Source organism: Typopeltis vanoorti, chromosome 1, assembly GCF_054136105.1.
Source record: "Typopeltis vanoorti isolate ZY-2024b chromosome 1, IOZ_Tvanoo_1.0, whole genome shotgun sequence".
Taxonomy (NCBI): domain Eukaryota; kingdom Metazoa; phylum Arthropoda; class Arachnida; order Uropygi; family Thelyphonidae; genus Typopeltis; species Typopeltis vanoorti.
In genome coordinates this window covers 57,279,409-57,300,197 of record NC_143549.1, presented here as the reverse complement: position 1 = coordinate 57,300,197, position 20,789 = coordinate 57,279,409, and the positions used below count along the sequence as shown (strand labels likewise).

Genomic DNA, 20,789 nt, shown 5'->3' with positions numbered 1-20,789 from the left:
AAAAAAAAACTTAAATAGAGATCCTTGTCAGATACAGCATGGAAGACTGTAGCAAAATTTAGAGAATAAGGGTTTGGATTATAAAATATCAGCATGCATAACAGGATGGCTGACTGACAAATATCAAAAAGGCTCATACGGGGGATGCGAAATCTGTAAAATTTAAGGTAACTAATGATGTACCAAAAAGGATCAGTCTTGGTCCACTGTTATTAAATCTGTAAATCAATGATATTGGAAAGGATTTGACAAGCGATAAATAGCTATTTGTTGATGAGGCAAAGATAGGTAGGATAATTAGGAATGCTGCTGATATGCAATACCCGCAGAATGATTTGAATAGGCTGGAATTTTGGACAGGGGAAAATAGGTGTCAGTTCAATGTCAGTAAATGTAAACTCGTGCTCCTTGGCGTGATTAGATGTCCAATACCGTATTATATTGGTGCGAATATGCTAGAAGAAATTGATGAGGCTAGCGATCTTGAAGTGTTAATAGAAAGCAAGTTGAAGTTAAGTCGCCATGCAACAAAGATTTCAAATACAATTTAATAATTTAGCAATACTGAAACCAATTTTAACATGTAAAGAAAAGGATGTCCTCTTTTCCCTCTTCACAAAACTTTGATACGATCTCACTTGGATTATCGTGCGCAGGTCTGATCTCCTGGTGTCGTTGTGATTCTGATACAGTGGAGAAAGTACAAATGAGAGTGTTAAAATGATATCAGGATTGTGGAATACTGATTATGAATACAGATTGAGAATTTGTCGACTGCAGACGTTAACAAACAGGAGAAAGAGGGGGTGATATGATTGAGGCTTACAAACTTCTAAAACGGTCATACAGGATTTCAAGTGATGGAATGTTTCATTTTATGAAGTGTGGGGAAAGGACAAGAGGGCATTCCATGGAAGAAGAGAATGAATTCTGCGAAGAAGGGGAATGATGATTAGATGTTTCTCTCACAGGGTGGTGCATGATTGGAATGGATTGCCATTGGATGTTATGAGGTGCAAGTAATGTGATTAATTCAAAAATAAGTACGACAGTTTGTGATTGTATTATAGTATGTGCTCTCCCTCGAAGAGTCCCTGACTCCCTAGAGATCTCTCTTAATAATAATAATAATAATAATAATAATAACCATCATCATCATCATCATGCGTATCAAGGAGTTAGGCCTAGCATGGCCTGTTCAGGCCTTAGAAGTCATCGTTAAATCGTTTAAGAGGATGTCCTGGTTTTCTTTTTCCTAATGGCTTGTACTTTAAGGCTTCGTTTGGTAATCTTTCTGTTTTCATTCATTGAACGTGTTCCTTCCATTTATGTTTATTTTTTTAAATTGTTTATAATAATAATAATAATAACAATAATAATAAAATTTTCAACATTTCTCGTTATCTACTGAATGTTATCTACTCCAGCTGCCTTTCCACATTTCTGATATCTTTTCTATCCGAAGTATTCATATGTACTCCTTCTGTGTATGAATATTTTCTACTACTACTCCTCTTTCACTGTTTGTTTCATTTAATATTTCAAAGTTATTACTTCAGATATCTAGGATACCTGAACATCTCCAATGTTCATGTAAACTTTCTTATCTTTGATTCCTTTTACACTACTCTTTTCTCCATTACTAAGGTGTTTCAATAGTCTCCGAAACATTTTCCCACCTTCTTGATATTTATCTTCTATGCTCTTGCTCTTGAATATATAAAAAACAGGAATGGAGCACTGCTAACAGAATAATTAGAAATCAAACACAGACGGAAAGAATACTGTGATGAACAGTGCCGAATTTAACCTTGTGGCGGCCCCTAGGCAGTCGAAATCACGCCTTCCCCTCGCAAATTATCTCCTAATACGTTTTAATTTTACCAACCAACAATTTTAATAATCCAATTTTATTACACAAAACAAACATTAACAATTATTAATGTTATTAAACAAATAAACATATTATGTTATTAAAAATAATTATTAGATATTATTAAACAATGTTACAAAATATTATTCAACAAAAAGTAAGGAATTTTTATTTTTAATAAACAAACAAAACTTTAAACACAGAAAGCTTCATTTCTGGAGTTTCTGGTGCGCGCGCTCTAGTGGGATAACATTGAACTAAGTGGTGTGCACGTCGGCCGCTAGATGGAGATGACCATCACTACTGTACATTGCACGTGTGTAGGTTGCACCGAAATTGTTTACTAACTGACAGCTGACAGAAAATGAGCTTTTAAGAGACAAACTGTAATGTGAACTCGATGTCTATGGTTTATATACTTTAATTGTTAATGGGTACATTACATTAATACAGAGTCTTTAATGTAAAGTTTACGTTTCATTGAGTTTATTCATTTTTTATATCTTTTTGGAAAATTTAAGAACGCTTGATTGTAATTTTCATTCAAGATAAAATCAATATTATTTTGATCCGTTGTCGCGGGGCTCCTAAACGGTGTGGGACCCATTGGTAGGAGCCTACTCTGCCTATTTGGTAATCCGACACTGGTGGGGAAACTGTACAACAGATTGGACAAAGAAAATTTGGAGAAGCTCTCTTAACAGGGAAATTTCGATTTGGAAGCTCCTCCACTTAGACATGAAGTTGAAAGAGCAGTTAAGCAGCTTAGCAGCAATAAGGCTCCAGGTAGAGATGGAATCCCAGCAGAGTTAATTAAGGCCACAGAGGATAGAGGAATAAGAGCGTTTCGTAGATTGATTACAAGGATATGGGAGACAGGATCATGGCCTAGAAACTGGAAGAAGTTGGTTTTCATATCACTACATAAGAAGGGAGATATGAAGGATTGCAAGAACTACAGAACTATTAGTTTAATATATCATACAAGGAACATTTTATTGACGATCATGCTAAATAGGATAAAATTGAAGCCAAAGTTGAGACAGAGATGCCCAAGGAACAAATAGATTTTAGGAAAGGTATGGGAACCAGAGAATATACCTTTGCTTAAGACTGATCACAGTAAAGTATAAAGAATTTAGACTCCCTATAAAAATCTGTTTCTTAGACTACACTAAAACGTTTTACTGTGTTCAACATGTGAAACTGTGGGAAGTAATGAAAAGAATGGGTTTTCTCATCACGCTATCAGGTTGATAGCTAACTTGTACAGGGAGCAAGAAGCCGTGGTAAGAACAGGTGTTGGTTTAAGCGATTGGCTTCAGGTAGGAAAGGGAGTTGGGCAAGACTGTTTACTTTCTCCTCACCTGTTTAGTATCTGTGCTGAGGACATCATGCGTGAAGCAATTGATGAGCTCACGACAGGAATTAATTGAGGTGCCAGATTGATCCTTAATCTGAGGTATGCTGATAATACAGTACTCCTCTGTAATGACAAGGAAGAACTAGGACAAACACATGATAAAGTTTACGAGATTAATAATAACAGAGGACTTCAGTTCAATCCTAACAAGACAAAGATTATGGTTCTCAAAGGAAATACAGACAGGGAAGCTCTTGAGAAACAAGTGTACCTTAACAGAAACCCAGCAGGTTCTTATAATTATTATTACCCATGTTGCTCTTTCCAAGTTTCTCAAAACTTTTGCATAGGTGTGGTAGGCTTCCTATCATACTCTGCTGTTTGGATCTCCAACAAGGATCTGTTATTCCGTTTTTTTACATCTTCGAGACATTGAGCAGTCTGCTCAATGTTTTTAAAAACTCCTCTACTTATTCCTTAGGAGACACTTCTAATGGATCATAGACACAAATAAGATTCATTGTTTTTCTGGAGTTCAGACGGATTTCATGTGTCACTATTTCTATGGAGTTCAGGTGGATTACATACTAATAATTGAACTTTTTCATTCCCATCTTCTCAAACAATGTTGCTAGCATAAAGAGATATGGTTAAGATGGTAACTTATCATCTTCATAAACAAACGGCTTTTTAATACAATCATAGCTGTATAGAAAAACAGAGATAGTGAAGTATAATAATTACAGAACTGCTAAAAAAACTGATTCTTTACTTAAATTAAGGGGATATTAAATCCCGCATAGTTTTAAAACCGAATAAGAAACTCAAAGATCGGAATCAGAGAGTTTCTTGCCGAATATAGTAAACTATAAAGTATCGGCGACACTAGCGTTAGCCAATGCAAGTGATCCTAGTACGTAGTACAATACCGGCGCAACTCGTTGCAAAGGTGGAGGAAGTTCAGATCGCTATTCTTAGGTATATTCCATAATGTAAAAACACATTTCCTAGGAAATGTATGCTGTTATTACATTATGGAGGGAGGTCACTACCCAGACCGGTTTCAGCCTTTTTTGAGGCTTCATCATCGGTGTTGTACTACGTACTAGGATCACTTGCATTGGCTAACGCTAGTGTCGCCGATACTTTATAGTTTACTATATTCGGCAAGAAACTCTCTGATTCCGATCTTTGAGTTTCTTATTCGGTTTTAAAACTATGCGGGATTTAATATCCCCTTAATTTAAGTAATGTTTTCATTGCCGAAATGAAGCTTATTAGCTCTTTATACTTAAGTAACTGATTCTTTATTCCATTCGACAGATTTCCAGCAGTCTATCCAATCACAGGGACAGAGCGCTCCACCAGCCATATCAATCTGGAGTACTGCATTTGTCTCAGGATATAATTTGGTTACTTAGTGGCTCATCTGTGAAAACCGCACCTACGTATTTACAGTATATGAAGTTTTGGCATAAACACTGCGTTTTTTCCACTAGAGATATACAGGTTCGCTCCGATGTCTATACTCTCTAGTGTGAAATTTTCTCTACTAAAGACATAGTACAATATTATAATAACTCCATACATTTTTTGCAATATTTTGCTTAAATTCTATTTCATTTGTTATTATTATTATTATTATTATTATTATTATTATTATTATTATTATTATTATTATTATTATTATTATTATTATTATTATATTCACATAATTGATACATAGTCAAAACAAGATATATAAATAAAAATATGACTGGTGATTCAGAACAATTCAGATTCTACCCAAGAATCTAAGAATAGTCCTTCAGGTAGCGTCGTACAATATGGACTGTTCCAAGTAATGCTGTTTTTTGTAGGTAATATGGGGTCACTTCATTGATTTTTAATTGCTGTAAATAGTTGGACAGCTTCTTTGAAGTTGCATCAAATGCACCGATAAATATGTTTAAACCACAGTCGGCCAACGTCGATTGCCATAACTCGATATTTAGTAATATTTTCTAGTTCTTTGTTGTTAATGTTGTTATCACTGGGTGCTGCGATATCAATAATCCAAACCTGCCGATAATTGTGATGTCAGGTCAATTGTGTTCCAAATGCCGATCAGTTTGTATTCTAAAGTCCCAGAGAATTTTTCCTGTTTCGTTTTCCAATACTGTCTCTATTTTATGCTGCCACCAGTTATCTGAAGTAGGAAAGCCAAATTTTTTGCATACATGCCAATGAACTATTTTGGCCACTTGATCATGGAGATATTTACAGTTAGTTTGAGCTATTTTGCTGCAGTCACTGATTAGATGTTCTACAGTCTCATCTTTCTGATCCCATAATCTGCATTTGCTGTTATCATTGATGTTGAAAATTTTTGCTTTGATTGCATTAGTTTGTAATGCCTCTTCTTGAGCTGCTAGAATAAATCCTTCTGTTTCTTTTTTAATGTATCCGTGTTGTAGCCATTGTAATGTCTTGTTCACGTCAATTTTGTCCTCAGTATCTGGAAGAAATTGGCCATGCAAGGGCTTATTTTTCCACCGCACATTCAGTGTGCTACATAACATTTATAGCATTGTAACTTGGAGAGGAATGGGTATTTGACGGCTCCACTTTGACTTGTTCGTTTGTTAGGTAACATCCCCCAAGTGAAAAAATAAAAAAATGAATATCGCTTTCTTCTGACAGAAATGTTTTGATAAGCTTTAGGATACCCAAGTTTGGGGTACCAAAATTTTCTAGATATCACTTATGATAATTGTTGAAGGTCTTTTGACAATGTTTTTCTAAATCAGGACGATTTGTCATTCTGCTTAGTTTCCACTTGTGTGACTTACAAAACAGTTTATAGTTGACGAGGAGTGAGCAATAAAACCATTTAAAATCATATATATATAATATATATAATATATATGATTTGATGTTATTATTATTTATTATTAATATTTATTAATATAGTTATTATTATTATATATATATATTTATAATCATCAAAGTATATATATATACTTTGATGCATGACTATTTTCATGCATGAAGGCAATGAACTCAGTCAGAGGCGTAGCTAGAGTGGGCGGTCTGCCCGGTACTGTGAACCTTTTAGAACTTTTGCAGTTAAATCTAAAATGCTGTCTCGAGAACTAATTTTCAAATATTGTAATACTACTGCGAATTTTCCTCCCAATTGCTGTAAGTGTTGCTAGTTGTGAAAGGAGTTTTTCTAAATAAAACTGATTAAGAATTACCTACATTACTATGAAATAGACTTCGCCAATGTTATCGACGATTTTGCTAACAGAAAAGCAAGAAAAATAACATTTTAGAATTTTGAAATTAAAGTTTTACTTCAGAAATAAAAATAGTGTTTTAATTTATTTCCCTATACGTCGTTTTGACTTTTTGTGGTATTTGTGGTGTGGACTGAGAGGGGCCGCAAACTCAGGGACCGCCCCAGGCGGCAAAAGCTCTAGCTACACCACCGAAAGCAGTGCAATATCGGCACTGAATTCCAGTGATGAGTTTGTTAGAAATGACGAAAAACAAACATCTTTCAGACTTATTACATGCAGTGTCATGTAATTGAAAGAGGAAGAACTGAATTGGGCCAAATATGCTACCCCTTTTAAGTGGATCCACTGGATATATATAAAGTAATGGCAATGGCAGTAATCATTATATAAATGTATATTAACGTTGGTAGAGGTTAGGATAAAAGCTTTCTTATGATCTGTTCTTAGAGATCTTTTCTAACAGATCTTATGTTCTGTTAAGAGTAACATGCATCAACACAAGATGAAAATGAACGGTTTAAATGCATAACATTGTTGAAAGGCAAGTTTTTTCTATAGTTTTTTTATTTTATTTTCCCCATTGTTATGTATATTAATTTATATTAGTTACTTTTGCATTTTGTTGAGAAATATATATAATGGTTTGAAGAAATTAAGCTAAAGAATTTTTAATTTGTTTGCGTTCCCACTGATGATCATGATTGGTCACGATATTGCGCATATATAAGAATAGAACCCACCGGTAAGACGCAACTTTAAGGAGGCTTGAAGTACCATGGTTGTTGTTATTTGGAAGAGGTCGACAAAATTTCCATTCGTGGGAAAATGGTCACATGTTTAAATAAGATTAAAATCTCTTTGTTATACAATTCAGACTGAAGACAGGATTGTTACGAATAATAGATTGCCACAAATTGTTAACCGATTTAAATGACTACTCGGTACTACGATATTCATTTGACACCACATATAGAACATTATTCTGAATGGAGGTTAACAGCATATGTCATTGAAAACTTTCTCAAATACAATTTGAGCAATAAAGCTGTATGTTCCCAAAACATGTGCATTTTTAAGCGAACGATTGAAGGAAGGAGTGGTGAATTGAACCAAAGTTCAAAGTCTTTTGTGTGTGCGTGTGCGTGTGTGTGTGCGTGTGCGTGTATGTGTGCGTGTGTGCGTGCGGAGTGACAGTTTTACTCGACCAAGGAACTATTCGAGTTTCTGTAACCATTTCAGATGAGTAATGCCTCGTCCATTATTGATAACAAGAACATTGTAGTGACTATAAAATCCTTACAGTGAACTTAAGAGATTAATACTTCAGTCAGTTTTTCGATCCATTTTGAGCATCCTTTTGATGTGACAGAACGAGATGTTGAAAATATGGATGCACGTTGTGCGAAATGCAGGAGTTTATTACGTCTGTATATTCAAAACGTGACTGATTTATGTATACACATTTATTTCACACGGTATTTTGAAGTTTAGATTTTTTGTTATGTGTAAAGAAATAAAGAAATGGCTGAGGATTTATGAAATCGTATCAAATTTATAAACTCACTTAATGAAGAACAACATTTTATTTTATTCTTTATACTATATCGATCAGAAGCAAGGTTTATTTAATAAGGAACGAGGAATCAAATTTCATAGTATTTCGTGTGTCTGGAATGACAATTTTACTAGGCCAAGGAACTATTTCGAGAATCTGTAACATTTTCTGATTAGCAATGCCTGGTTCACGACCGGATACAGGAACATGTTAGTGACTATTGGTACGCGTAAACTAATGATTACGCAAATCCGAAAACCTTACTCTGGAGTCTAAACCTAAAACTTTTCAAATCTCATTAGGAATCGAATAAGCAAGGCGATAGTCTAAGGTCTTCGCACCATCAGCAAGCGACAATGTTTCTCAAATCATTTCTCATATCAATTATTACGAAGTAAATAGCAGTGGTGCATTGCACATTCTTGAAACTGCTTTATCCCGGATTCTGCTTCTCAATATACTCTTTAGTATCTGTTGATTAGCTACCTACCTTCACATCGCCAGCTTGATATCCATCCCTATTTCTTTCAACTTGGGTAAGAGTTCCATGTGATATCATATCATATACCTTTCCAAAACCCAGCAGTATTATATAGTTCATCAGTATTTCTCAACCTATATATATATATATATATGTTCTTTTACTCCTTCTCCCAAGCAAGCAAAACAGTTAAATTTATATATATATATATATATATACCAAAATATGCTTAAATATTCGAGAGAGAGAGAGAGAGAGAGAGAGAGAGAGAGAGAGAGAGAGAGAGAGAGAGAGAGAAATGACTCTCTCTTTTCAATGAGTCCAGAGAAAAAACATCGTGGATATTTAACCTAACTGCACTTACCGGACAGTTCACATGTGAGTACTGATGTTTCTCTTCGTTAAGAATAACACTGATTCAAAATTCTAAGAACTATTATTCAAGAAAAAATGACGAATATTGTGCATGAAGACATCAAAGAAATGCAATTAAAGAATCTGAAACATAAACATAAGGCAGAATTATCGTTGTGTATATGATGTAGAGATCCACTTATAGAAAATTAAACGTGACAACTTGAAAATTATGAATGTATTAGAAAGAGTGACGAATATTTGATAACAATTTCACAAATTAGCTGTTGAATGATGCAGATTCATTGCTTAGAACTAAACCAAACCAAATGTTAAAGTTCATTGGCCTGTGTTATTAATGTTGGATATATGATGTAGAGACCCACTTATAGAAAGTGTTGATGAACTGTAAAACGTTTCTCCTTCGCTCAAAAATAGGTTGCACAATCATTTCTTATCATGTTGTCGATGCTCAAGTTACAGAACTGTGCCCCTTACTCTGACTTATTTTGTTTTACGTTTGCTGTAATGAACACATAGAAAATGAAAACGATAAATCCTTCAAACGTAATTCTAATTGCAGCTTGTTTTATTAACATATTCGTTATTTGTGGATTACTTCGATGCAACGGAGTGTTCTATGCAGCTATTATAAGACTTTTCAATGAGTCCAGAGAAAAGACATCGTGGATATTTAACCTAACTGCACTTACCGGACAGTTCACATGTGAGTACTGATGTTTCTCATCGTTAAGAATAACATTCCATTCTGCAATTTCCCATTCGTTCTCGAACTTACTTTTGAGTTCTTTGAGCATAATTTATTCCTATATTTTTTTTTTTAAAGAAAGATATAATGAGGATCATCTTTATGAGATGATCCTCATTATATCTTCATTTACATGTAGCCGAGATAAAATGGAACTTCCTCCTTGTTCATATTGTAATTGTGTTTATTAATACGGCATTTTAGTGTTTAGTAAACTGCACTAAAACTTATGATATTTACATAAATTAGTTGAATGCAACTACTTTATGTAAATATCATAAGTTATAACGCTAAAAATGCAACAGTAATACATTTTTAAGGATATTGAAATAATATCACATATTTTTTCTTTACTTGTTATGCGAATAAATATAATAAGATTTTTAAATTCTTTCAGCACTGTTTGGTGGAATGTTAGTTTATAAATTAGGCGCTCGCAAGATGGTCGTGGCAGGAGGTTTATTTACGACACTCGGAGTGACATTTTGTGTGTTTGCTCGTTCTCTCCTGTGGTTAACAATATTTTATGGATTGATTTTTGGTGAGCCATTGTTTAGTTCTTTTCTGGAGAAAATAAATCAACGTTAATTAACATTATGTTACTGGGTGATATTTAAAAATTGATTACTGATTAACATTTGATACACTTTCTGTCTCTCTTTCTCTCTCGAAATATTGTTATAAAATAACACGGTTTCAGATCAGCGGTTTTGGATAAGTTGATAACTGATACTTTGAAGCTCACTAACTGATATTTGTTGTTCCATTATCGGTTTTATCATTTCCTACAGTAATGATATTAATTTGTTCTGCATGTAGTCTGCACAGCAATGCATACATATTATAACATATCGGAATCTATTTAAATATTGTTATCATGGTTATCATTACGTGTTAACAAAGAAATAATAGAAAGAATCAATAATATAATGCTGTAAGTAGTCCGACGATAATTAATTTATGCATGGGAAACGACAATAGAAACATCGAAGATGTAATTAATATATACTACGTGCGAAATGGAAACGTTCAGAAAAATAGTCAATAAAAAAGAGAATTAACTTTCTTTTTTAGATTAATTAGAAGCTATCTTTAATTAATATCAGAATCGACCGAGCTTTTCTCGTTGTCTTATCAATGTGTTCCCTGAATTTCTTTCTTTGTGAATTAAAATCACATTCATTAACTTTCTTTAATCATCCGTACAACTTATATCCATCTAAGTGCATTTTCTTCTAAATCTGAAACGTTTGCATTTCTTCACCTTAAATTTTAATCCTCATTTTCCAATGTGTTAAGTTCAAATGTGAAGAACTTTGTTCAAAATAATACATGACTACCCTTCCCACATGACTACCAGCAAAATTCCTTGTCTGTCCCAAAACACAGTGCACATGATTTTCCGAGTGGAAACCGTTGTCTTCAATTTCATCTTGGCCGGTAATGAGGTGTGTCTCCACTTTATGGAATGTTGTTTGGATTCAAGGGTTGCTTGCGATACCCAAGTCTCGTCCCCGATTTTACATGCAGCGGGCGATTCGATTTTCATAGACATTATAAACACACACACACACACACACACACACACACACACACACACACACACACACACACACACACACACACACACACACACACACACACACACACACACACACACACACACACACACACACACACACACACACACACACACACACACACACACACACACACACACACACACACACACACACACACACACACACACACACACACACACACCAAGAAGCGTACGCACTGCGAGAATGTCTGAAAATGTCACCGACGCCTTGCTAACGAATCAAAAAACTCAGCACGCATGCGCACCATTGAGATCGCAGCGCTGAAGTGAAAATATTTAAAAATGGAACTTACTTTCTGGGCGTCCCTCGTATTATCCTAACATGATGCTTAACGCATTATAATCTACTCAAAAATTTCAGTGTTCAGTGCTGGTGAAATAATAGCAATATTAATAACAAATACGATAACGGTGATTATGAGGATTAGTGGATTTTGTCGCCTTCTGTCGCGGGGATCACAGAATGGTTAAGATAACCGATCTGAAACCAACAATTCAAGGATTCGCTTCCTACTGTGAACATGGATATTTGTAAAAGTCTTGGAGAAGATGATTATAACTGGATGTGACACTAACGCTCGGCTTATTGCAAGTCTAAGAGTACAAAAAAAAAAAAAAAAAAAAAAAATTCACTTTATTTCGACCTAAAAGTAAAACCTGAAATTCGCATATGTTTTTAATTCAGTACATTGCTGTATTTTAATCAAACTTAATTCATCGAAATACTCCAAACTCATAGTCTGTTTAACCGGATATTGACCTGACGAAAGATCTGTATGAGGCAAACAGTAATTGTTTTCCATAGCACAGAATATTGTGAGTAAGCGTACAATCTCTGCTGAGCTTTATTAGTTGTCTTACGAATAATGATTACTGAATATAAATTCCTAATCAACTAACACACCAGCCTTCTGATATTATTGAATATTGTTTTCTAAACCCTGCCTATTAAACTTATAGCCATCGTATATTATCTGCTTTCTTCTGTCCACTTCCTATCTTTAAGATCGTCAGCTAAATAACTTATATCATCAAAATAAATGAACTGCGATGCCCATTTACTCTTGAAATTTGAAACGAAATCAGCACTTGTGAACATATTAAGCCACCAGAGGCCCTTACTTCAAACCTTTGATTGTTCTACTCATAATTCCTCGGTTCTTTGAAGGCTGTTGTCGATCTGTTACACAAATTTCTACCCACATCACTGGGAGATTATGAATACTTATGTTGATTGATGGGGCTATCACAGACATTGTTGAAATCCAAATATATTAAGTTTCCTGATACACTTTAAACTAGAGTTAAAGCTCTTTAGAAAAGTAGTCTAGTATTCGTGGCCGCTGCTAATGGATTCGATTAATTCGTAGTCCTACATAGGTAAGCAAGAGAAACTGTCCGAAACGGAAAATGAGCGCGTTTGCCATCTATGATTTTTCGGTAAAAGGATAATAAGAAGAATACTAAATAACTTCTCATTTAGCTAGCAACACTAAGAATAAATCTCGTGATCCAGCATTCCTCAGAACACAAGAAATAAAGATTGCATTCACAGCCATCATTTAAAAGCTCAGAATATTTACTAATGTTCCTGTTTGACTTCACCATGTGGTTTCATGGACATGTTTTGTTTATGTAAGGGATAAAAAATTATCAGGAGGAAAATAATACATGGAGTAATGCCGAAATCTACTTAGGACAAGAGTAGATTTAAAATATAATGTAGATTTAAAATAGAGAGTAAATTTAAAATAAAATATAATTTAAAAAAAGAACCTTTTCATTATTCAATTAAACATGCAAATAAATCCAGGCATAATATGATATTGTTCGGATCACTAATATATATAATGACTACATATGAATTCAATATTAAATGTCAAATATTTTCTTTTTTATGCAGGTATTGGGTTAAGTCTTCTAATGATAGTAGTTCCTGTGACAATCTGTGAACATTTCAAGACTATGAAGACCACAGTTTTATTAATTGTGTTCACTGGTGTAACAATTGGTGGAAGTGTTCTTCCAATAGCAAGTGAAAAACTAATAGAATCTTATGGACTTAGGGGTTGTTTTTTAATTTTAGGGAGTGCATCTATGCATGTGTTCATTTCTGCAGTTATAATGAGACCACCTGCTAAGCCACATCCTCCTGAAGAATCTAGTAATAAAGGCAGAAAACAATTATTTCCTACTAATAATCAGCTATGCGACTCTTTGAGGGAAGGGATAAGTATCTTAAATTCGAAAGAAAGCAGAGAAAAGTCTAAGGTGGAAACAAATCACTGTTTTGAAGAAAGAAACAAAGATATTAAACCAGACACAAATAGAAATATACTTGGGGTTTTAGAATCAATCCTTTCGACTATTAAAATAACTCTTAGATTAATTTTGAATTTAAAATTTATCATTATTTCCTTCGCAAATAATGGATATTGCATTCTTATGTTCGGTTATTATACAGTTCTAATTGATTTTGCTATTGATAAAGGAATAAGCAGAGATAATGCTGTTAAATTTGTGTTGTCAGCGTCTATAACAGGACTGTTTACTCAGCTTTTGGTTGCATGGGTGACAGCTAAAAGAAATGTAAGTAAAAAGACTGTTACTGCAGTGTTAATACTGATAACGGGAATAGATCTGGGTTGCACTCCTTGGACTTACAGCTACACGACACTGATGGTGGCTTCTGCCTTATTTGGGATAAGTGTTTGTTGCATGCCTTTGCTTCAAGTGTTGTTTGAAGAATATCTAGGAACAGAGAAGTTACCACTTTCATATGGTCTTTCTACTTGTGTTGGAGGTTTCTTGAATCTTCTTGTACCAACTCTTATTGGTAAGTAATTTAAAATTGTGTTTCGTCGTTTATTGTTAAACCCATTAGTTTATTTTTTGTTTATTTAATTGATCTATAGAAAAAGCAAATACAAGATGCGATTTCAGGAAATGTTTTGAAAAAAAACAACAAAGAATTAATTTATGGTTTGAGGACACAGTGAACGGTTGGTTATGTTTGTGTGTTGGGATCGGTGATCAATTTATTATTCTGTTGTTTAGTTGTTGAAGTGTTCTACTCAGCTAGTACAATTGAGTGGATGGAGGGGCGAATTTAATAGTTTATAATATCACTTTACGATCGTCTAGGGATTAGTTAAGACATTAAGTTGTGCGTTATGTTATTTTTAAATAACCAGCTTTTAGAGTGATAAAGAAACGACATGACACATGTAAACAATAACAATGTGTATTAACCCTCTGGAGGTCGCGGTCAAAAAAATTACAGCGTAGGTCGCGTGTCTCTAAGAGATTATTTATTTATCGTATGGCTTGTACACAATAAGATATAAACACATGAGTATACAAGAGATACACATACACATACTGTATATGATTAAAAAAAAAAGAAAAAGGTCTACATTCAGGTAAATACAAATATGCAATTTATGACAAGCATCAGACAGAAAATTAGTCATATTTTAACATTTAGGTTTTTGATCCAGTTGATCGCCTCTGGGGGATAGGTCAAAGATATCCTTAAAGCCACCTGTATATGCTGTCAGCTCGTATTGCTGTACTATATGGTAAATGGTTTGGGTCTCGGCTTCACAGGGACAGTGGGGATTTGGTATCTTACCCCCACTTTGAAAGTAAGTCTCCACATACACCATGGCCTGTACGAATCCTGTTAGCCGTCGTTCATATATTCCTGGGCAGGTCAAATCCAGAAGGTTTTTGGAAGATGTCTATGTGATTGCGAACTTCAGGTGATACTGCTTGGCACCACAGTATATTCCACCTACTCACCATACTGTCATTCTGGCTATGGATTTTAGTCTATTGGATGAAGCATCTGGATTAACTTCATATATTGGGAGGTTTTGGTTATTAAAATTATTTTATATTCACGAAGCAAGGCTTCCTGTCGTCGCAGTTCCAGAGGAACAATATGGCTCAAAGTGGGGAGCCATTGTAAGGGGGTACTCCTAATGCAATCCGTTATTAAACGCAGAGTGGAGTTAAGTTGAGTATCTAATTTATTGACATGGTAACTATTGAGCCAGACAGGAGCACCATACCTTGCTGCACTGTAACCTAGACCCATTGCAGTGCACCGCAGAGTTGTGGCATTTGAGCTCCATATAGGACCACAAAGCGTCTGAACTATGTTATTTCTGGTGCGAACTTACCAGCGATATTAATCATATGCGGTTTATATGTTAGAGTTCTATCCAAAGTTATCCACAGATATTTAGGTGCCGGATTAAACGAAATTAATGTTCCATCAGCATATCTCTGGTTTTTGATTTACAAGGCTATTGTTCAGGTGAAAGCAAGAACATTCGGTTTTACCAGAATTTGGTGTTAATCTGAATTTTTTATAGAACTGTCATAAAGCCGACAGATCATTTGTCAATATTTCTTCAGTTTTATAGAACTTGTCGCTGATCGCCAAAGCTAGATCATCTGCATAAGCAAACTTCCTGCTGAATGTTTCAGGAATATCTGCAATGTAAATTCTTAAAAGCAGTGGTGCGAGCACCGAGCCCTGAGGTAATCCATTCTTAAGCACTCTCTGTTTACCGATGCTTCCTCCGGTAAAGACTGAAATATCGATCACACAGGAATTTGTTTAGGAGATAACCCAGTATGTTACATGGAATTACCTTGAGAAATTTATATATGAGCCCCTCCCTCCAAACAGTATTATAAGGCGCCATTAAGTCAATAAAGACTGCAGTAGTCTTCAGGCATCTTTGAAATCCTGATTCAATGTAGGTTGTTAAGCTGAGAACTTGATCTGTGCAGGTGCGATCTCTTCTGAATCCTGCTTGTTCTATTGGAACACGTTCCAAAATTTTACCACTGATCCCGTTCAATATTAGTTTCTCTAACAATTTGTAGGTTGCACTTAAAAGGGAGATAGCTTTCAGTTCTGTCTGCTGGCTTACCAGTTTTAACACAGCAATGATTTTTGTCCTTTTAAATTCTTTAGGAATGCAGCCACGTTTAAGTATATCGTTAAAAACTTAGTCAGCCACGATTTTGCATAAGGACCACAGTGTATCAGGAATTCATTATGAAAATTGTCAAATCCAGAAGCCTTCCGCATTTTGATATTTAGAAGCGCCAATGATATTTCCTAACGGGAAAAAGGCAGACAATTGTTGATTCTTTTGAGTTACAGGCTTCATAGCCTTTAGTTTGCGTTTTACTTCTTTAGTATGTTCTTTATCTATCGGAAGCCTAGAAAGCGAAACAACATGAGCTATCTGAATCGGATCGGCAAGAGGAGATTTCTTTGGTGCAGAGGGGTTTGAACCAAGCTTTTTAAGTAGCGACCAGGCTTTTCTACTAGAGTGTTTGAAATCTATATTTTCGGTTATTTGAATCCATTTTTTTCCTACGAGCAGCGTTAAGACTATGGAACAGTTCTTCTCCTATCTCGGGATCCTTACTTTCAAGGAATTCCCGATACAGGGATTCGCTTTCATTCCCCCAACTTACAAAAACTAGACCTGTGAACGGTGTAGTTTTTGAAAGTTGGGAGAATTCTTCTATGGCTTGCGTCTAGATCCGCAGTGATCTTTTTCCAATCAGCTTTTTGAGAATTCCATCTTCTAGTGATATCATCATTTGAGAATTCCAAATTCCAGTGATAACATCATCTAGGAGATGATGTTATCACTGGAATTTGGGCTCCTAATTCCATAAAGATGGGACGGTGTTGGCTATTTGGAAAAACCTCAAGAATATGTCTGAAAGTCTGTAGAGACTGATTTTCACTATCAGTGGAGACGAATGTCAAATCTGGGTGATATTCCTTATTCAGGCTCTTGATTTAAAGGTGCCTTTTTTTTCTTGGCATCAAAAACCAAGTGAAGACGGTGTTGATCTGTCCATTCAGCTAATATTTCCCCGTTTTGATCATTCCGATCGTATTTCCAAGAAGTATGATGACTATTCAAGTCCCCAGAGTACACCGTTGGGTGGGAGTATGTCTGTAGAACATCATTTGGTCAAACAGTTGCAGGTGGTTTTTATACATTCATAATCGTAATGTCCGCTATTTTAACAGCGATGTTATGGATTTTATCATCAGTAAAAAGAATATATCAGCACAGCATTCTCAATACCATTTCGGACATATGTTATGTTGCCGTAGCTACAAATGTAAGTAATCCCGAAAATATCGTAGCCAGGGATTATTGCTCTAGATTTAACTTGATCTCCAGTTTCGATATGTGATTCTTGAATGAGAAGTAGATCGACATTTTTTTCTCGTGGAAGTTTAGAAAGACATTGACATTTTGATGCGCTAATTCCCTCACCATTTAACTTGAAGATACGGATATTATGTCCAATATTCCTTATCAGCTTTTTCGAAGAAGAACCTCTGTGAAAGTTTCCGAGTTTCTAAGTATGGTCAGGAGATTGCACAATGATCTGGCCGCCAGTCGCTCTAGCTCTTTAGCATTACCAGGGTACCCGACGAGGATACGAGCTAGAATTGCACCCCTCTCTAAGAGATACATTCATTACTAGTATATGCTAAAATGCGATAAAACGTTTAAAAAACACTACAAATGTAATACATGGTGGTTTATTTATTTTCAGTTACAATCTAGAAATTATTGAACAAAGAAACAAAACAACAACAACAACTAAACCAATACTATACTGACATCGGAGGGTGCCGTATATCTCAGATACAATTTATTATGAAATATCACTCGTAATATATGCATGCGCAGCTACTCATCACCTTCAAGCTATACACTGGATATGTGTAAGAATATTTATATTAAAAAATTCGTTTGTATCTGTCTGATCAGCTTCGACCTCCGCAGGGTTAAATTAATTAAGTCGACAAAAACAAAAAAAAAACATTCACCTTCATGAACATGCATTGTCACTACCGTTTCTCAAGAATTAATTTTAGAGGTCATACACATATTCCCTTAGATACAATATTTCATACTGTAAGACAAGGATTCTTCTATAAGAATGATCCTTTCGTACTTCTGTCATTCTTACATCAACATACACATATACAGTGCTTTTTGTACACTATAAGTTGTCTGTTCTCATTCTTTGCTAGCAGGAAAAACGAACGATTAAAATGATATGAAAATAAAATAAAAATAATTACCTATAATGTTACTTCATTGTGATGATGTTTTTTTTCTATATATATATATACAGGGTGTTCGGGATAAATTTGACATATTTATAATTAATTATATTTTTCCGTAAGTTACATGTATTAACACACACTTCTCTTCATTTAAAAGTTTGGACCCTTCTTCATTCATATACAAGATGTCAGAAAGGATGGATAGCTGGAACCCACCTGAATCATGGAAGAGAATAACTTGTATCATGATGATTCGTGCCCGCCATCAAAATAAGGATATTACGACTGCTGCCCAATGCTCCCTGAATACAGTAAAAACAATCAGGCATGAACTAGAGACTTGCAATGGTGACTACGAGGATGTAGCAAGAAGAAAGATCCCTAGCAGACGATCTGATTGCGTTCGTACAGCAGAATTCCTCGCAAATCTGCAGGAACAGGTGTTGAAGAACCCTGGCATTGGAATTCGGGCTTTGTTCGTGGAGTTGCTAACTGTAGTCAAGCCCTGGATAACAAGGGTAGCCAATGGTAGGCCGTATGTATGGCAGCAGGATTCGGCCCCTTGCCACACCTCTGGGAAAAGTCAAAAATGGTTGTCTGAAAATTTCTACGACTTCACCAGTCCAAATGTTTGGCCTCCAAACTCCCCAGACCTTAACCCCATGGATTATTTTGTATGGGGCGCAGTTGAAAAAGACACCAATCGCACTTCCAGTAATACAAAAGCCCAGTTAATGGATAAAATTAAAACAGTTTTTGCGGCCCTTCCCAGGGAGACTGTAGCATCAGCTTGTTCGAGGTTCCGAAGCAGAATTGAAGCTGTGATCGATGCTAATGGTGGTTATTTTGAGTAAATCTTGTTGATAGTATTGTAATTAACTCTGCCTGTAATGTTTTTTTGTCAATTCATTAAATTTAATAGATACAAAGAAGATTTTCTTTTTCCTTACGAAACTGTCAAATTTATCCCGAACACCCTGTATATATATATACTACCTTTACCATGAGTTGCCTTGGTCTTGCATTACATGCAGGGTCTGCTAGACTTGCAAGTGTTGCAAGTCTAGCAGACTTGACTTTGCTTACTTAGGAAATAGAGTAAAACCAGGTTTAAAATAGCTTGGTATGTTTAACATTTATTATACCCAAGGTAAAGTACTTTCTACATATATATTTACAATATATATTGATTTACAAAGGCAGATAACGAGAAAATGGGACTTAGACATACCGTTCACAATCTGGAATTGAGTAAACGTTTGTTGTATTTTCATCTTAGGGTTCACAGGGCATAATAATGCGACTACTCTTCTAGGTCTGGCACCCATTCCTCAACCTTCCAACTATCACGATCTACTCCTATCTTACGGCTTTTCTCGTTTCCTCGTTTCGACTCCTTGGCCTGATTGGCGATCTTCGTGACCTCGACTCTGCCCTCACTAGTAGTGCTTTTGAACAATTCTGTGTTCTACTTGTGCCACTTGTAAACCACTTGGTAAGCGCTGGCATAAGGTACACGCCATATTTACGACGCGAGTTAAACCTTTTGTACCTGACTATCAGCTAATTAGAATTTGTTCGATTGTACCATCTTCGATATAGACGAAGCCCTTTGGTAGGAAAGACTTGGGTTCGATTGCGGTCTGTGACGTGAGGCACTTTTATCTCGCCTCTTTCCACGAAAGGTGAGTTAGCAGGTCTCATACGGAGGTAGGGGATTTTTTCACCCGGAACAGGCAAACTGGCCCCGTGAAAACACACCCATTTACAGACATAGGCCACATGGGGAGGAATAGGGCCAACCATCGTATCTTCGTTACGGTTGCGAAGTCCAAGAATAGCTTAGAAAAAACCTCGACACCATAAAGGTAGAAGAGGAAGGATTAAGTAAGTAAGTAAGTAAGTAAGTAGAAGAAAGTTTAGTTTCCTGTAAGCAACCAGATGTGTGTGTGTGTGTGTGTCATAAAATGTCCATACGAGGGAAAACATGTCCGCCTATCAACACCTGACATTACACAACCAGCGTTAGTAATGCGTCATTGTTTTTATATTCCAAAATTGCCGTAGTAAAGTGACCTTGGCTCTACAGTGGGTAAGTGGCTACTTTAAAGCAATCAAATTAAATACATATTTTACTATATTGAATACACATTTTGATATCCTTAACGGAATACACATTTATGCAGTTGCGAATTCTCCATGCTTGTTGCGCAAGCTCATTATTTGAGAAAGAAGTAGTATTTATTTGCTAATAAATGCATGCATTTATAAGCATTCTATTTAGGCTTTTATTTTTGTAGACAGAAGACGTTTTAAGCTTGAGCGGCAATAATTGAGCTTCGCGTTGTGTATCGAAGGCCGACGCTAGTCAA

The 20,789-nt window shown here is 35.5% G+C and overlaps 1 protein-coding gene across 1 annotated transcript; it reads left to right on the top strand.

Moving 5' to 3' along the window:
* The first annotated feature begins 9,453 nt into the window (after positions 1 to 9,453).
* On the top strand, positions 9,454 to 14,126 carry LOC150110008 (monocarboxylate transporter 9-like). The gene is made up of 2 exons (XM_090393025.1): positions 9,454 to 9,637; positions 13,186 to 14,126. Exons 1-2 carry the CDS (start codon positions 9,454 to 9,456, stop codon positions 14,124 to 14,126), a joined length of 1,125 nt encoding a protein of 374 aa, XP_090249151.1.
* The last annotated feature ends 6,663 nt before the right edge of the window (positions 14,127 to 20,789 follow it).

What these genes read in the sequence shown, in the direction of transcription:
- LOC150110008 (XM_090393025.1), top strand. Translation starts at nt 9,454, where the DNA reads ATGAAAACGATAAATCCTTCAAACGTAATTCTAATTGCAGCTTGTTTT. An exon ending in ACTTACCGGACAGTTCACAT is followed by an intron (nt 9,638 to 13,185) that starts GTGAGTACTGAT and finishes TTTTTTATGCAG; the next exon opens with GTATTGGGTTAAGTCTTCTA.